Here is a 16,800-nt window from a genome sequence, read left to right on the forward strand (position 1 = left end):
TCTGCAGTGTACCGAGTGACCGAACTTAGCACCGAACACTAACAACCTATGCACACTTGTGCGCATTTCTTCTTAATTTAAGGGGAAACGAATTTACGGTAACATGAAGCAAAAGCTCACACCACACGAGAATCTTTCAAAACTTCAAAATTATTCATAAAATAGCGTAAGTACCGCGTGGAATGAAATGTTGTTAGAGTCACGCCCCGTATTTAAATGTCTGAGAGTGCAGTGATTTAAAAATGGCGTGAAATAACATATTTCTAGTGCGAATTTCGACGAAGAATTTTAGCAGGCCATTCTAGAGATTATAAAGTGTATCTTTAGATTAAAAACAAAAAAAACAAAAAAACATGACATTTCTTCAAAAACTGACACATTTCAGTAGCGCATCCCCAGGGTATTGCTACAGTATGCAGATTGGTGTGGAAACTTCGAAAGAACATGTTTCTTTTAGTAGGCCTAATCAAAAGTCAAAATTAAAGCATCAAACATTTTATCTTTCCCCCCCTACCCCACGGAGAGAATGAAGACATTTTTAAACCATGACGTCTTGTTTCTCGAAGACAGATTTGCATGCTTCAATTTTCTCAACTCAAATGCTCTGACAAGACGCCAGTAACCCAACTTTGAGTGCACACAATTCTGTGTGACTTAAATTGTGGCTTTCTGTTAACATACCTACAGTAACGAATATATTATGCAAATCTGACTTTCAGATAGAATCTCCCTGTAAAGCAAGCTTGAATAATTTTAAGGGAAAAATTGTTTAGGGGCCAGGTATCGATCCCGGGACCCTTCAATGAAGACTATCAAACAGATTGTTAACTCAACAAAGCATTTAGAACTTCGCATTCTCCCCTAGCAGAAGTGTCATTTCACTCAAAACCAATCAAGATTTGTGTTGCTATCTACTAACACGTTTATCACGTCTTTACTTATTAGTACATATGCTCACATGAGAAGTAAAATAAAGAAAACATGTAGGCCCAATTATCGTTATTGCTTACTTTTTGCTTAGGAGCACACAACTGTCTCAATACACGTCTCATTTCTGAAAAAAAAGCATAGAATTTAATATTACTCTATTTAATTACTATATTTAATATTACTCCTGTATAAACAGGAAATCCTGTATATTGCATGTTCTCCAAATGAACAGCAAGATACTAGCAAATGAAATACTTCAATATCATTGATTAAAGTTCTCGTTAACACTTTGTTAAAAACATAAAATTTACTTAGTCATACGTTAAAAGTGTTAAAATTGTTAAATTGTAATTGAACCAAGAGACACTGAGGACGACGACACATAGCGTCGAAACGGGCCGTCTGTCGAAGGTATATACCTTTTTTTAACAATTTTAACACTTTTAACGTATGACTAAGTAAATTTTATGCCTTCAATATGTTTCTTTTGATCTGAGATGTATGGAGTATGGAAAGAACAGACAACGATGAATTTAGACCAGGAATGCAGAATTCAGAAAGAGAAGGAGAGGGGGTGGAAGCATGGTAAAAGTATTGGTTCCCCATACACAGTCCAAGAGCGTTGCATTTTTATTTAGTTTTTATTTATTGAAACTGGTAGAGATAAGGCCATCATGTTTTCCCTTCCCCTCTACCAGGAGATTACAATACAATATTAACAATGCACAATAAAACTGTAATTATAATTAATTTTAAATTTAGTCTTACAATAAAAAAAATCGATGACTCTTCGTGATCCATTCACAGCCACATGGCAGATTACAACAAACTGATGAAAGTATTTCCGACCACAATAATAATAAAATTATAACATTAAATTCAACCGAAGTAAAATGTCTGGACTTCACAAATAAGAAAAGTAAATTCATGTGGTTGATATTGGACGAAATCGGAAATTAAATAACAGACAAACCAGTAATACTGAACAGATGGACGAAATATATAGAAGAGTTATAATGAGATGGGACTTGGCTATAGAAGACGAAGCAAACATATCAGAAGACGATAATTGATTTTCAATTTTAAAGGAAGAAGTGAAATTTCCCCTTACTGTGCGGTTATTCTGCGTATTATGTGGGATCTATTGCAACCATGTTTTATTTATCCAATGCTTAGGGAAATTAAGAATGGGAAAGCAACAGGAGATGAAGGAATTCTCATTGAATTAGTGAAATGCTTGAGTGAAAAAAAGAAGGAAATTCTATTAATACGCAACGAAATATATGAGAAAGGCAACTGGGCTGAAGATTTTACGGGTCCACACGTGTGGAGTAACGGTCAGCGCGTCTGGCCGCGAAACCAGGTGGCCCCTGGTTCGAATTCCGGTCGGGGCAAGTTACCTGGTTGAGGTTTCTTCCGGGGGTTTGCCTCAATCCAATGTGAGCAAATTCTGGATAACTTTAGGAGCTGGACCCCGGACTCATTTCACCGGCATTGTCACCTTCATCTCATTCAGACGCTAAATAACCTGAGATGTTGATACAGCGTCGTAAAATATCCAATAAAATAAAAAAACAGGTGAAATGTGATATGATGATTTTGAACATTTCAAAACAAAATCATTCCATTGGTAATCTTCTCAAACTAGTCTCATTAATCATGTATCTTCCTGTCAGTAATTCATCAGTTGTAAGACTTCTCTGCACAATGAACTCAATCTGGACTGAAAAAAAGTCAAGAATAAAAATGGAAACAGTTAAAGCTTTGTTACAAGAGGAAACAAACTTTCATTTCTCACGTGAAGTACTTAGTGTGAAGCTGTATGGGAATAAACAGATCCTTAAAAATATATATTCTTCAGACAAGTACTTGTAAAATGTGTGTAAAATGTGTTCAGTGTGTGCAATATTATGTGAAAGACTTCAATGCATGCGTCAGTACTGAAATTGAATTCTTAGTCGCTATAATTATATATAGGAATTAAGTGTGTTTATGTCTTTATTTAAAAAAAAGTTAAGATGGTCTACACATTTAGTGTGCAAAATTCTATCATTGTATCTACTGTTAAATGTATTATCTGCAACAATTCAACGGAGAGTGACTAGATAAGCGTTTGTGGTTTTCTTGAAATTACCGACATTGATGTGTCCTGGACCGTAAAAAAAAAAATGTGTCCGCCAAAGTAAATTTCTTGTTCTTCAGTGAATTAAAGGAGCTTTTTCTATCCTTATGAAACTCGGGAAAGAAAGGAAAAATAGTTTCAACATAATCATTTCACTATTTTCGTCGAGATTTAAACGTATTATTCTCATATTTTGTAGAATTATTGTCCAAATTGTACTGAATCTATTTCTACTTTTTAATTTCTTTATACTACTGTATGAAGAAAATGTCATCGTTGTCATGGTGGTGATGGCATCTCCCTCGAATCCATTTTAATATTATCTTCCCATCTACGTCTCGGCCTGCCCAAAGGTCTTTTTCCCTCCGGCCTCCCAAGTAACACTCTATATGCATTTCTGGATTCCTCCATACGTGCTACATGCCCTGCCCGTCTCAAACTTCTGGACTTAATGTTCCTAATTATGTCAGGAGAAGAATACAATGCATGCAGTTCTGCGTTGTGTAACTTTCTCCATTCTCCTGTAACTTCATCCCTCTTAGCCCCAAATATTTTCCTAAGCACCTTATTCTCAAACACCCTTAATCTCTGTTCCTCTCTCAAAGTGAGAGTCCAAGTTTCACAACCATAAAGAACAACAGGTAATATAACTGTTTTATAAATTCTAACTTTCAGAATTTTTGACAGCAGACTGGATGACAAAAGCTTCTCAACCGAGTAATAACAGGCATTTCCCTTATTTATTCTGCGTTTAATTTCCTCCCGAGTGTCATTTATATTTGTTACTGTTGCTTGCTCCAAGATATTTGAATTTTCCCACCTCTTCGAAGGATAAATCTCTAATTTTTATAGTTCCGTTTCGTACAATATTCTGGTCATGAGACATAATCATATACTTAGTCTTTTCGGGTGCTATTCATAGACATTTCGATAGCCCGTACTGCGAGCGTGCTAAACAGGGTTCATATCATATCATATCCCTAACACTGGTTTATGAATACGAAAAACGTTAGTTCGCTGATCATCCACCGAAAGCCCGCGCTAAGAATGTCTATGAATACGGCCCTATGGAATTTACTTCCAACTTACCAGGCCACCTGCCAGACTTTGACAATCATCGCATTTAGAGCACACAATGGACCAATATAAGCCTAAGTGCATTGATCCATCCTAGTCCCAGCCTCAAAGGCAATAAAACTTTTGCGTGCTGGATCCCGGACTCATTTCATCGGCATTGTCACCTTCATCTCATTCAGACGCTAAATAACCTGAGATATTGATGCAGCGTCGTAAAATAACCTAATAAAATAAAACATTTTGGGAACTCTTGGAACACCAGTGTTAAATTTCGTTTCATGAGACTTTTACTTGCATATGTAACTATACATGAAGTAGGGACCTTTGTGGTCGAGAAATGGCTAGTGAATTTTACTTGAAGCCCTCTTATTGAGAGGCAGGACTTTTATGTGTTATAAAACTATGATACAGTGAAACTGATCAGGAAGAGGAAAAGGAATTCATTGGGTCATTAGTTGAGAAGAAACTGCGTACTGAATGATGCACTGGAATGAATGGTGTACAGGAGAAGAGTTCGGGACAGATGAAGATATCAGATGATTGACGACATTAAGATATATGGATCATATGCAGACACTAAGAGGAAGCAGAAATTAGGATAGACTGGAGAATGCTGGGTTTGTAGTGAAACACCTGACCTTGTGCAGAACTCTATGAATGAATGAACGAATTCGGATTAAATGCAATTTGTGAAATGGTATGTAAACGAATACAATACGTTTCTATAGTACCTATGTAAAAAAAATACACTAAATTTACTTGAATGCACAATTTCTCATTTAAACTCGATTGGTTAAGGTAAATATACCTATAATATAAATTTAACTACTATTCTTATGTGATATTACATAATTTAGGTCTCGAAAATACAGTTACTTAGTGTTGCTGGTCCAAAGCCCCGGCTTTCTATGTAGATGACTCTGATTCGAACCTCTCCCAAATGATCTGGACCAGGATTCGACTTTATATCAAGTTACATTTACAACTCAATTAAGCTACTAGACCTAAATATTCAAGTCTAGTACGTACAAGAATGCCACCAATAAAATTACCTCAAGGTAATGTATTTACACAAAACAATAAATTGCAATAACTAGTCTACTATGTCAATCAATAAAAACTAGCTATTCCAATAAAGAGACAACGTATTACTCAGCTTACAGTTTAGACTATGATAAACTTCATTCTACATTATACAGAATGAAAATATAGCATTTTACTCTGATGAATCATTCGAAACAAACTTACTGTACTTGAGCCTCCAATGAATTGCTATTTATTTATATTTTATAAGTATACTTTTTATACCATACATTTACGTACACAAGTTTGTGTTCACCGTTATGAAATTGTCTCAACAATGTCAACAATTAGGTACCCACTGCCTACTGCATCTTATGGTTGCTTACACTGCCTGTGCAAGTAATGGGAAAACGTATTATTATATTATATTATATTATATTATATTATATTATATTATATTATATTATATTGTATTATATTATATTATATTATATTATATTATATTATATTATATTATAGCCTACTCAATCAACTTACGGTACTATTAAACACATATGTCATTATACAAAGAATTGTTACATTTATTCAATGAGCCTTTTCCCACATTAAGCTGCGGTTTGTTTACGGCGATCATCGCCGGGCGCACATCGCTGGCGATGTTTTTTACTCACTGGTTTAACAAATCTTTGTTCTAAAGGAAAAATGTAGAGGCCCGCTCCCACTTAGCGGAATGGAATCGAAACGTCTGCTGCCGCTCACATCTAGTGGAATCGAAACGAACCGAAGCGTGTTCCAGATTAAACTGGATCGCACAATGGCTTTAGTATAGTTATGTGAAGAGGCGGAAATAAATATCCAAAACAAGAAACATTCTGCATGCATGATATTTTAACTATATACACATGGGGAAATTTCACTTTATTTGAGAGACGAAGAAAAATTTCGTTCCATACACTTTTTTGGATTTTAACTTTTACCTTATTTCCGTTAATTTACTTATTTCTCTTCAAGCATTATCACGGGAATAATTATTACGGTAGTACTTTCGTGTTTTGTTATACAATAGTTGAACAAAACTGATTAATTTTCCTCCGTTTATATTATTGAATTGTAATTTTCTGTATACGTACTATTTCAGCAATAACTTTCAAAAGTAAGCAAATTAAGCCTCCAAGAATGGATGTGATTCATTTTTTTCTTTTTCACGAAGGCTTCACGATTACATTGATCATATCCGAAACAAGAAATTCTGTTCCGTGATCTGTTGGTCAGCATGCTGACTTCCAGATGTGGAAGTCCCGGGTTCGATTCCCGGGCTCGGCTCTGGGTGAATTCCCTGGGTGTCTAGAGTCTGGAAATTTGCATGATTGTGAGTGTGCCGGGTTAATATTAATTAGCCAGTTTTCAAAAACATAAAATATATCAGGACTGTCGCTGGGCAGTAATCTGCATATCCTGAACATAAGTTTCAGCGTCACATTGTTGACAAGTGATTCCACCTACCAGCATAACCTTACTTACTTACTTACTTACTTACTTACTTACTTACTTACTGGCCTTTAAGGAACCCGGAGGTTCATTGCCACCTTCACATAAGCCCACCATTGGTCCCTATCCTGAGCAAGAGTAATCCAATCTCTATCATCATATCCCACCTCCCCCAAATCCAGTTTAACATTATTTTTACATCTACGGCTCGGCTTCCCAAAGGTCTTTTTCGCTCCGGCCTCCCAACTAACACTCTATATGCATTTCTAGTTTCGCCCATACGTGCTACATGCCCTACCCATCTCAAACGTCTGGATTTAATGTTCCTAATTATGTCAGGTGAAGAATACAATGCGTGCAGTTCTGCGTTGTGTAACTTTCTCCATTCTCCTGTAACTTCATCCCTCTTAGCCCCAAATATTTTCCGAAGCGCCTTAGTCTCAAACACCCTTAACCTATGTTCCTCTCTCAAAGTGAGAGTCCAAATTTCACAACCATAAAGAACAACCGGTAATATAACTGTTTTATAAATTCTAACTTTCAGATTTTTTGACAGCAGACTGGATGATAAAAGCTTCTCAACCGAATAATAACAGGCATTTCCCATATTTATTCTGTGTTTAATTTCCTCCCGAGTATCATTTATATTTGTTACTGTTGCTCCCAGGTATTTGAATTTTTCCACCTCTTCAAAGGATAAATTTCCAATTTTTATATTTTCATTTCGTACAATATTCTCGTTTTTTTTTTTATTTTATTGGGTTATTTTACGACGCTGTATCAACATTTAGGTTATTTAGCGTCTGAATGATATCAAGGTGATAATGCCGGTGAAATGAGTCCGGGGTCCGGAACCGAATTTACCCAGCATTTGCTCGTATTAGGTTGAGAGAAAACCCTGGAAAAAACCTCAACCAAGTAACTTGCCCCGACCGGGATTCGAACCCGGGCCACCTGGTTTCGCAGCCAGACGCGCTGATCGTTACTCCACAGGTGTGGACTACACATTATAGACGGACGACTTTCAATGAAGAGACACCACAGCAATGCCTTGCAGTGGGTTACGTTTACACGAGTGAACCTCGCGATAGAACTTAGCATTTCTATCGACCAAAAGTCGGCCCATTCTTTTTGCCGTTAAGTGTACATGGCAGTGGAGAGTTAAAAAAGAGCATCATAAGTCTCATTACTAAGAAATTGTCTTCTATCATAAAATACAATAGCGAATTTTTAGTTTGCTCTAATAGTGTTTAGTTTGTCTAAATGCACAAACCTGCTCTTTAAAAAAATAAAGCGTGTATATTGCACTTTTCAGTCAATATGTGCTATATTCGTAGACTGAATATCTTTAGCCGCATTCCTATTTATTTTTCATTTTTTTTTATTGCAGCTCTCAGTTGCCCTGCTTTACATTCCAGCCTCCTGTTTCTGAGTTTTAAGTTTCGAATTTGTTTATCCGTTGTATGAAGAAACCTATAATTAATATCAATTTTAGTTACTCACCCTCAATGCTATCATTTATATTGGAGTTTTCTTTTATATTGCTGTGAGGTTTTTTCCCTGAACTAGAAATTATCTGAAATTCCTCTCTTCTTTTCAGCACCTTTCTCAGCTTTGTATGTGATCTTTTGTAAATATTTCGGGTAATTTGGAAACAGAGAATGAATAGTGCTGTTTTTAAGTGCTTTCTTCTTTGTGTCGCACATTTGTCACATTTTTCTTTGTATATTCAGTACTATTCATCCAGATTAAGTTAAATTTTGGCTTCGGATTCTTGTAAGTTTATATTAAATAAATATTGACATATGTGTTTGAAATTATTTAATTACAAGTGTTAAAAAATAATAAGCATTGGTACATAGTTGTATTCTGAGTTGCCCAACTATTGTCCACTCATATATTCATGCTTTAAAGCATGAATGGACTATAGCTGGAGCTGTAATTATTCGTAAATCAATACACTGAGTTCCTCATTTAAGGATAGAAACATAATCTAGCACAGAAATATTAAAAATAAATCAAAAGTACTTGGATTCTTTTTATTAGTACACATTACATAAACACTCAATAAGCAAGTGCAATCTGAAAGTCATTTTTCTGCAATAATGAACAACTACACTCACCGGAAAAAAACCGGGCCACCTAAAGTTTCTCAATTTTTTATTAGGTGAGAATCAGAAAATCCTTTATGAAATTAAGAAAACATTGCTTCTCAGAAAAAAAAAACTTATTCATTATAATTTGCGCTATTATTTTCAACGCCAAACAATGGATATAATTAAAAGGTGTAAAAACTTACAAATTATATCAATTTTCTTCCAAATATTCAACTGATTTTGTGGCCACCCAAATGTTAGTAAAAGCGGTATTGCCTCCCCGTGACTGTATGACTGTTACTATTCGCCGATTCAACCCTTCGATCAGATTCTGGATGTCAGTCTGGCCGATTCTATTCCACTATTTACTTAGAATATTTCGGAGCTGCTATAAGTTGCTGTGAGGAGTTAGACGACTTCTAACTTGCTTCCCTAGCATTTCTCACACATGTTCAATAGGGTTTATATCAGGACTTCTTGCTGGCCATGTCATCCTATTCAATCCAACGTCGTGAAGGAACTCATCCACGATTCTTGTAGCATGAGGGCAAGCATTGCCATGCATTAACAGGAACTTTCCACCAATAAGTGGGGTATATGGTACCACATGTTAAATTAGACCTTCTTCGATGTATCTTGGAGCAGTCATTAATGAAAACAAGTTTTGTGTGAGCTTCATACGAAATGCCACCCCATACCATTACTGATCCACCTTGGAAACTGACACGTGAACTGAAGGAACATGAAGAAAAACGTTCTCCTTCTCTTCTCCACACTCTTTCACGTCCATCTGTAAACTAAATCTCTATTCATCTGTGAAGAGCACTCGTCGCCACTCCCCAGGTTCCAATTAGCATGATTGTGAGCAAAGCGTAATCGTTCAACATGATGTTGCTGAAGCAATTCTGGGCCTTTAGCTGGTATTCTGGAATCAGCCCACATTCATCCAGACGTCCTCTTACAGTTCTCTCACTCACGTTAAGTTGTCTTATTTTCTGGAAGGCTCTTCTGATCTCAATAGATGTGGAATGGCGATTTCTTAATGTGTTTAGGACAATAAAATAGTCGTCACGAGCCGAAGTTACTCGTTTTCTCCCTGAACAGGGTCTCCTGGAATAACCTCTTGTCTCTCTAAAGCGATGGTACACTCGTTATACGGTCGATCGAGGAATCCCAAGAGCTGCAGCCACATAACGCTGACCACAATTCCTCCCTGGCCACAATCCCTCCCCATGAGTAACTACCATATAACTATGTGGCTTTAGCATTATTTTAATAGATTTCGTCTTCTTTTCCATATCTGACTCACTATCTGTAAATATGGAGAGTACACCGGAAACATCATAATCTGTATCCAATTCAATTTCATCGCTCTCCTAGTCATTTACAGGGACGGTTGTTTTCCTTCTACCCTGAAGTTTTAGTTTTACCGGACCATCATTCGTGCTAGTACCATTGATGCTGGAACAGCCTGTTTCTTTATTTACTTGACGATAATGTTAAATGGTGTTTTAGAATATACTGAGATACCGTATTTGCAGAAGTAAATATCACTTTGATCACATTTTATTGAAACAAATACTTCAAAATGAAATACAACTATGGTCCACGAAAAATTGTGGTACATAGTTAAGGACTGACTTCTAGCCTTGAGGTTAAACATTTTTCACGCAGAGTCCTTAACCTCTGCCAGTGTAATTATTACGTGAAAGTAAACACTTTATAGCCAGGTTTAATTGTACAAAGAATCGTATATCTGTAACGTACCAGTTCTACAGAGGAGAGCTTAATAAAACAATCACAAAATGAATGATTTCGTGTCTTCACACATTCAATATAACGATGCACACTGACCTTGTTAAGCATCCATATCATTGCCACGTGTAATGGTATACCTTATTTTATTTCAAGGAGTGCAGTTCGGTGTTCAAAGGAGCCACCGAACTGCACTCCTTGAAATAAAATAAGGTATAGATAGAAGCATCTATGGGGAACATAATTCCATCACATTGGCGCCTTAAATGGCAAACACCGAGCTCTTGGGGGACTAAGTAGTACATAATGCGTTTTGGACCATAGCTGGGTGCCTGGACCATAGTTATGGGAAATTATGATACTTGTTATAAAGTGTAAGCTACAGACTATCGAACGATCTGACGACTGCCAAAACTTTCCTTCTTCTCCCATAACGAAACAATAGTTTTTTTATTACTAGAGCTTATTTCAGTTTAATTGATTTTTTAATCGATACGTAATAAAGCATTGATAGAACAGTCCTTCTTTTCGATATGTTTTAATAGGGATATCCTGAACTAGCACCAACAGATAGCGCACGTGTACTTTGAGGTATGCGCTTTGCGTGTGCATTTGTTTTTCAGTATATAAACATTCAGTGGCGTAGCGTCAATGTAAGCTAAAAAGCTTAGCTTCCCCAGTTAATAATAATTTCATAATAAACCTGCAGTTTATGGACAAAATTATTTATTAATTTTAATAGAATTTATATTTACGCGTTAAATATTGTGATGCGGCAGCTCAGGATGATTTGTGATGCAGCAGTAAACAAGAAGCCTGCACACACCAGCTTCCAAGCAGACTGGTTTCTTCTGTGTAATCCACCCCACAGATTTTCCATCCCTTTCTAACTAAACTACCCTAGTCGCAAGGCTCTCAAGAAGCTAGCTTTAACATTTAAAATAAGTAGTTTCCGAGTTATCCCCTTCCTCAGTTGAAGTGTTAGTGTGCATTGTGGCTGATATAATAAATAATGAGCGAAATAACAGTTCCTGACACTAATTTATTTGATTTTTTTTAGGACAATTGCATTATCAAGACTGACTTACGAACAAAAGTGTGATTTAAAAAAGAAATGATCGACTCCCTTGCTGTCAATGAAGGACACAACCAAAAGACAGACGCATACTTACGTAATGATTCTAATATTGTGATTTCTCTAAGTATGACAGGGAGTGAGCTAATGTTATACTTATAAGTGTCTATATGTTAAGAGATATGTGTAAACCGTAAATCATATTTTACTACGTATCGTTTAAAGTCATGCCTTATTGGTGTTATGTACGATGTTCCAACCAATCTTCGACTGCTGACTTGACATTGAGTACTGTTTATTTTAAGACTATTTTTGTAATACGTTTTCTTATATTGCATGAAAGACAACTTGAGTTAGCTTCTCCTGCTCAAAATTTCATGCTACACCACTGTAAACATTGAGGATATACGTATTGTATTAGTATATTAAATACTCTTAAAAACAACTAAAAATGACAAATTTTTGTTATGTCCCTATATGTAAAAACCAGAGAAAGCTTTATGTCTTCAATCAGGTCCCAAAATATTCTGAATATATGCTTTGAACCTTGAAAATATCATTAAATTGCGCCTCGAAAATGTAACTACTTCAAGTAAGGAATTGTTGACTACAGTTTCATTTTGGAAGAGGAAAAAGAAAAATTAATAAAAACATATGCAATCTCGACAGCGAGCTATGTTAGCTTAGATTATATGCAGTAGTTGTAGGAGTCTTCGAAGTTTACGCCTGCAGTAAACTCTCTATAAACTGGGATGTTTATTATCCAGGACGATTCGTAGTGAAATCCATTTCGTGAATAATGTTTTTAATGTACTGTACCCTAATTATTAAAACCATGTTTTAACTTAAAATTTTCAAAATCATCCTACATAGTATTCAAAACTGCATGTCCTTAACCTACAAAACGCAGACTGATTGTGATAACTACTGCGATCACATTATATCTTCCTATTAAAAATTGCATTTGATCTTTCTGCAACTACAGAAAAAAAATACAAGGAATTCAATCTCGATAGTCCCTTCCCTATAAAAAAACATATTGGTGGCTGCATATCCTGATTTTGCGTACGGTTCTTAAATACTAATGATTAAAGAGGGCAATATTCACCTTCGACATAGTTCATATTTTTTTCATTCGTTCATTTCATTCTCAAAGTTCGCGTTTAGGTTCATGAACATTTACTCGTATATATTCTGCATACTGCAGATTTCCCTACCCATCTCGGGGAATCGCTCAATATTATACAGGTTTACGTTATTATTTATTGTAACTTAAATTAAGTTATGAAGTAAGAAAATATTAAATTATACTAGTTTATATAAAATAATTGTAAATATAATTTTGATACGCACAGATAATCAACAAGCAGGAAAACGCAAATAACTGTAGCATATGACATAACATAGCCCTACATGTTGCGCCGCATGGAACGCTCCTGCCATCTAGCGGTGAAACTTCGCATAAGATAACCCTATTTCTACTGAATTATAATACTGTGGCCTTTCTTTGTCTCGAAATAACTTTTTATCATTGCTGTCTTAATTTTGAATAACACGGAAATTCGTACAAAGAAATGTTTCTGTCTTTTACTTTTACTAGAAACACAGCAGTTCAACAATGCGACACACAACTTTAATGAACAATGAATGAGTGAACAGCGCGAAATTGGTAGGTAGACAAGCAGATGATTTACGAGTGAGTCTGAACTAGGGTGACCAAACGTTCTCTTTTGTCCGGACATGTCCTCCTTTTTAGGCCTTTGCCCGGGGTCCGGGCCGATTTAAAAAAATCAGGACAGAGCCTCTTTTTCGTAACTTGTATGCCTGATATATTGAAATCATCCTATTTGACTCCCTTTCCAAGTAAATTGCCTGTAGGTGAAGCAGCATCGACGGAATATACTCTTTGCCAACGATCATAATAATTCTCTTTGATCCCACTTATTAGGTCCGTACACACTTGAAGAGATCTCGCTAGCGAGAAATGTGTTACGAGGAAATTCAAAGATTGATAACATGGATTCAAATGGACGTCCACACACTGGAAGAGATTCTCGTTCGAGGCGAAAACCTCGAGCGAGCTTCTCGCTGAAATCGGTAGTTCTGCGAATTTTCTTGACACATTTAACAAAGATGTTTTGACATTTATACTCTTTATGACGATTGAATGTAGAAAAAGATGAAGAAGAGTGATATGATGAATTGTATTGTTTTTATTGATAATGAGGAAAGATGGCTGATAATTGCAGTTAGAAACTTATCGAACTTGTACGATGTCACCCATAGGCCTATTTATATGGTACACCGGGATGAAAACTATATAAGAAGAAAAATAAAGAAATCTGGAGACAAATATCATGCAGTTTGAAAATAAGTAGGGCTATATTTTATTTTGATTAGATTTAATAGTAGGCATATTAATTATAACATTTGAAATAATGTATTTATATGTCTTAACAGTTTACATAATTTTAATCAGAACATAGCAAAGAATCCTCTATCGTATCATGAATGGCAAAAAAACTGAGACTATTCAACCTGAAATATCATCCAAACCGAAATCAGTGACGGAAACTCGCCCTTATCTTCGTGAGATACAATGTGATTTCCAGTCCGGCTTTAATTTTAGGCCTACCTTTTCTTTTCATTAATAAAATATGTTCATATAACTCCATTTCCTCATCATCTGAAGATTCAGATTCAACATAGTAGCGTTCGTACATACTTTGTAAAGTACGACAATATACTTACAGGTTACATATTTAAGTACGACAATATACGTAAATACCACTGCCGTCCGAATCATATAACATTTCAGACGGCAGTGACCCTTCTCGTCTCTTTCAAACATGTCAACAAACAAACAAAGATACACATTCGCATACATTGACATACGCCCGCGCAAAAGATTTTCAATGGTAACTTCGAAACGACGCCTCAAAAGACATAGGTTGTTTAACAAAAAGGGCTCCTTATTGTTAGATCTATCATCCCTCAGAGTTTGTCGCAGAGGTTTTGAATCAGCCTGTATAGAATAATGTTCCAAAACTCATTACCGAGTGGAATTATGCAAAATACTGTATATTGTTATATTTGCTATCTCTTGCAGAGATCTAAAAGCAAAACGTGCTGAATTTAGTCTGGAAGTAATTTCTTTAATATGAATTTTCCGATTTAACATATTGTGTATTTGTAAGCCAAGAAATTTGGTAGTTGTTTCTATTAGGAATCTGTTGTTAATTATTGCGCTTGAAATTTGCGAGGTTGAATCTGGATAGGATTTAAATTGGATTATGTTAGTTTTGTTACAGTTTACTACTAATTAGTTCGATCATACTTATTTATATTACATAACAGTGATGCAAGGAATACAGACGAGTTCTATTTGTAGCTGGCTTTTACTTTAAAATTATTGTTTTATTAAGCATGAAAGAGTGTTGTTGAGCTTAAGCAATATGAAAATGGATGCGAAAAAATCGATACCGCATCCACATATCTCCAATAAATGGTTTTAAAAAGAGTAGAAACTAAAAGCTTGGTATGCAAGGAATTATTTCTCAAGAATGCTTATTATCAGGCTGCGGCGCAGGGTACCCAACGCATTAAGTTACGAACGCACGGACCACTGTGTTGTGTAGGTCGGGGGAATGAGAGATTGAGAGTGCAGCTACTCCTTGCCTCAACAAGTAAACATTCAGTCACAGCAGGGCAGAAAATAAATGTTCACGTTTACAAATATAATATATACTGTGCATTTCTAGTACAACAAATAATTGCATAACATGACATGTTTCAATTTACATTATACTGTACAAGTTTTAACAATATAAAATAATAATTTGTGTGTGAGGAGAAAAGAAAAAAATATACAGTACTTACATAAAATACATTTGTGCGAGATCGTGCGTATTTGCTTGCTTTCCGCACAAAACCAATCCGCGGTAAGTGTGAAATTCCACATTCAGTACTCCCAACCTAACACACATAACAATTTCCCTATTCTTACCGCTTAAGCGTCATATTCATTTTACTGCTTTAGGCTTTTAACATATTATTTTTAGAGACGTTTAATATAGTAATAATTATAAATTGGAAACTTACCACTGCAATTTCACATAAATTGCACTGTTAATTATTGTTTTTAAATATTTGCAAAATTAAGTAAACTCTACACCACAAAAGCTACTGCAACCACAGTCTCCAGTGCATCGACTTCCTGCCAGGCGGAGGGTTTATCAAATGCTGCCATCTATAGTGCTAATGCTTCAACTTCGACGGAAACTGGAAAATCAATATTCATGCAAAAAAGTTTCACAATAGAAAAAACTGGTGGTGGTGCTCCAGTGACTCTGAATAACTGCACAAATGTAACAATTAATTTTAACGTGCAGAAATAAATAATTCTGTTATAATTTCAATGTGCAGAAATAAATAATTTTCTTAAAGTATTAAAATGGAAAATAAATCATTACATAACCTTACCGTTTGTTTTAAGTTCGCATTTATAGACTGGGGGAAAAAAAAAAGACAGACGTATATCACGGCCTGCTGGAGTATAGTAAACACAGAAAACATTTTATAGGAACAATGTTGAAGATAGATATCTTTGTTTTCCAAAGTTGCCGTCATTGAACAGAAACCAAGATGGAGATTTCATTGCAACTAATTAGAAATTCCTCTTTCAGGTATGTAATAAACGATCTTCGCACAAAATAATGTACGATACACGAGCGGTATGTTTGTTTTCATGTTCTCGGAAATTAAAAAAGCTCAACTACGTTTCGCTTTTTCAATCTTTTCCTCGAACATGAAAACTTCAACATACCGCTCTTGTAACGCATATTACTATTCTTCACAATTCAATGAACCGAATTGCAAGGTAGGCCTACATTCGCAACGTATCAAAAGAAAAATATCTCCTACTTTCACTCAAAATAACTTTTTTCAATAAACGCTAAAGGTATGTTGGCATGTAGGCACCAACATTATACAGAAATCACGATTAAATTCCTTTTCATATTTTATATCTGATTTTGATGTTGAAGGCCACTTTTGATTGTATGATTAAATATTTACCATGTACCTTTTGCTATTAATTTGAATATATAAAAAAAAAATATACATATATATCTTGGCTCCATGATCAATAATGACGACATCAGTCTTGAAATTAAGAGAAGAATATATATAACAAATAAATGTTACTTTGGATTACTGAAATATATTAAATCGAA

At 35.4% G+C, this 16,800-nt stretch overlaps 1 protein-coding gene across 1 annotated transcript in view; it reads right to left on the reverse strand.

The window, feature by feature from the left end:
* LOC138694339 (uncharacterized) overlaps positions 1-5,862 on the reverse strand; it is a 56,694-nt gene extending 50,832 nt beyond the window's left edge. The window contains exons 1-2 of the mRNA XM_069817958.1: positions 5,690-5,862; positions 1,011-1,054 (exon numbers count right to left, since the gene is read on the reverse strand). Of these exons, the coding sequence (XP_069674059.1) occupies positions 1,011-1,052 (42 nt within the window). The 5' untranslated portion in view covers positions 1,053-1,054; positions 5,690-5,862. The remainder of the gene's footprint in view (positions 1-1,010; positions 1,055-5,689) is intronic.
* Between the last annotated feature and the right edge of the window lie 10,938 nt (positions 5,863-16,800).

Source organism: Periplaneta americana, chromosome 2 (assembly GCF_040183065.1).
Source record: "Periplaneta americana isolate PAMFEO1 chromosome 2, P.americana_PAMFEO1_priV1, whole genome shotgun sequence".
NCBI lineage: Eukaryota > Metazoa > Arthropoda > Insecta > Blattodea > Blattidae > Periplaneta > Periplaneta americana.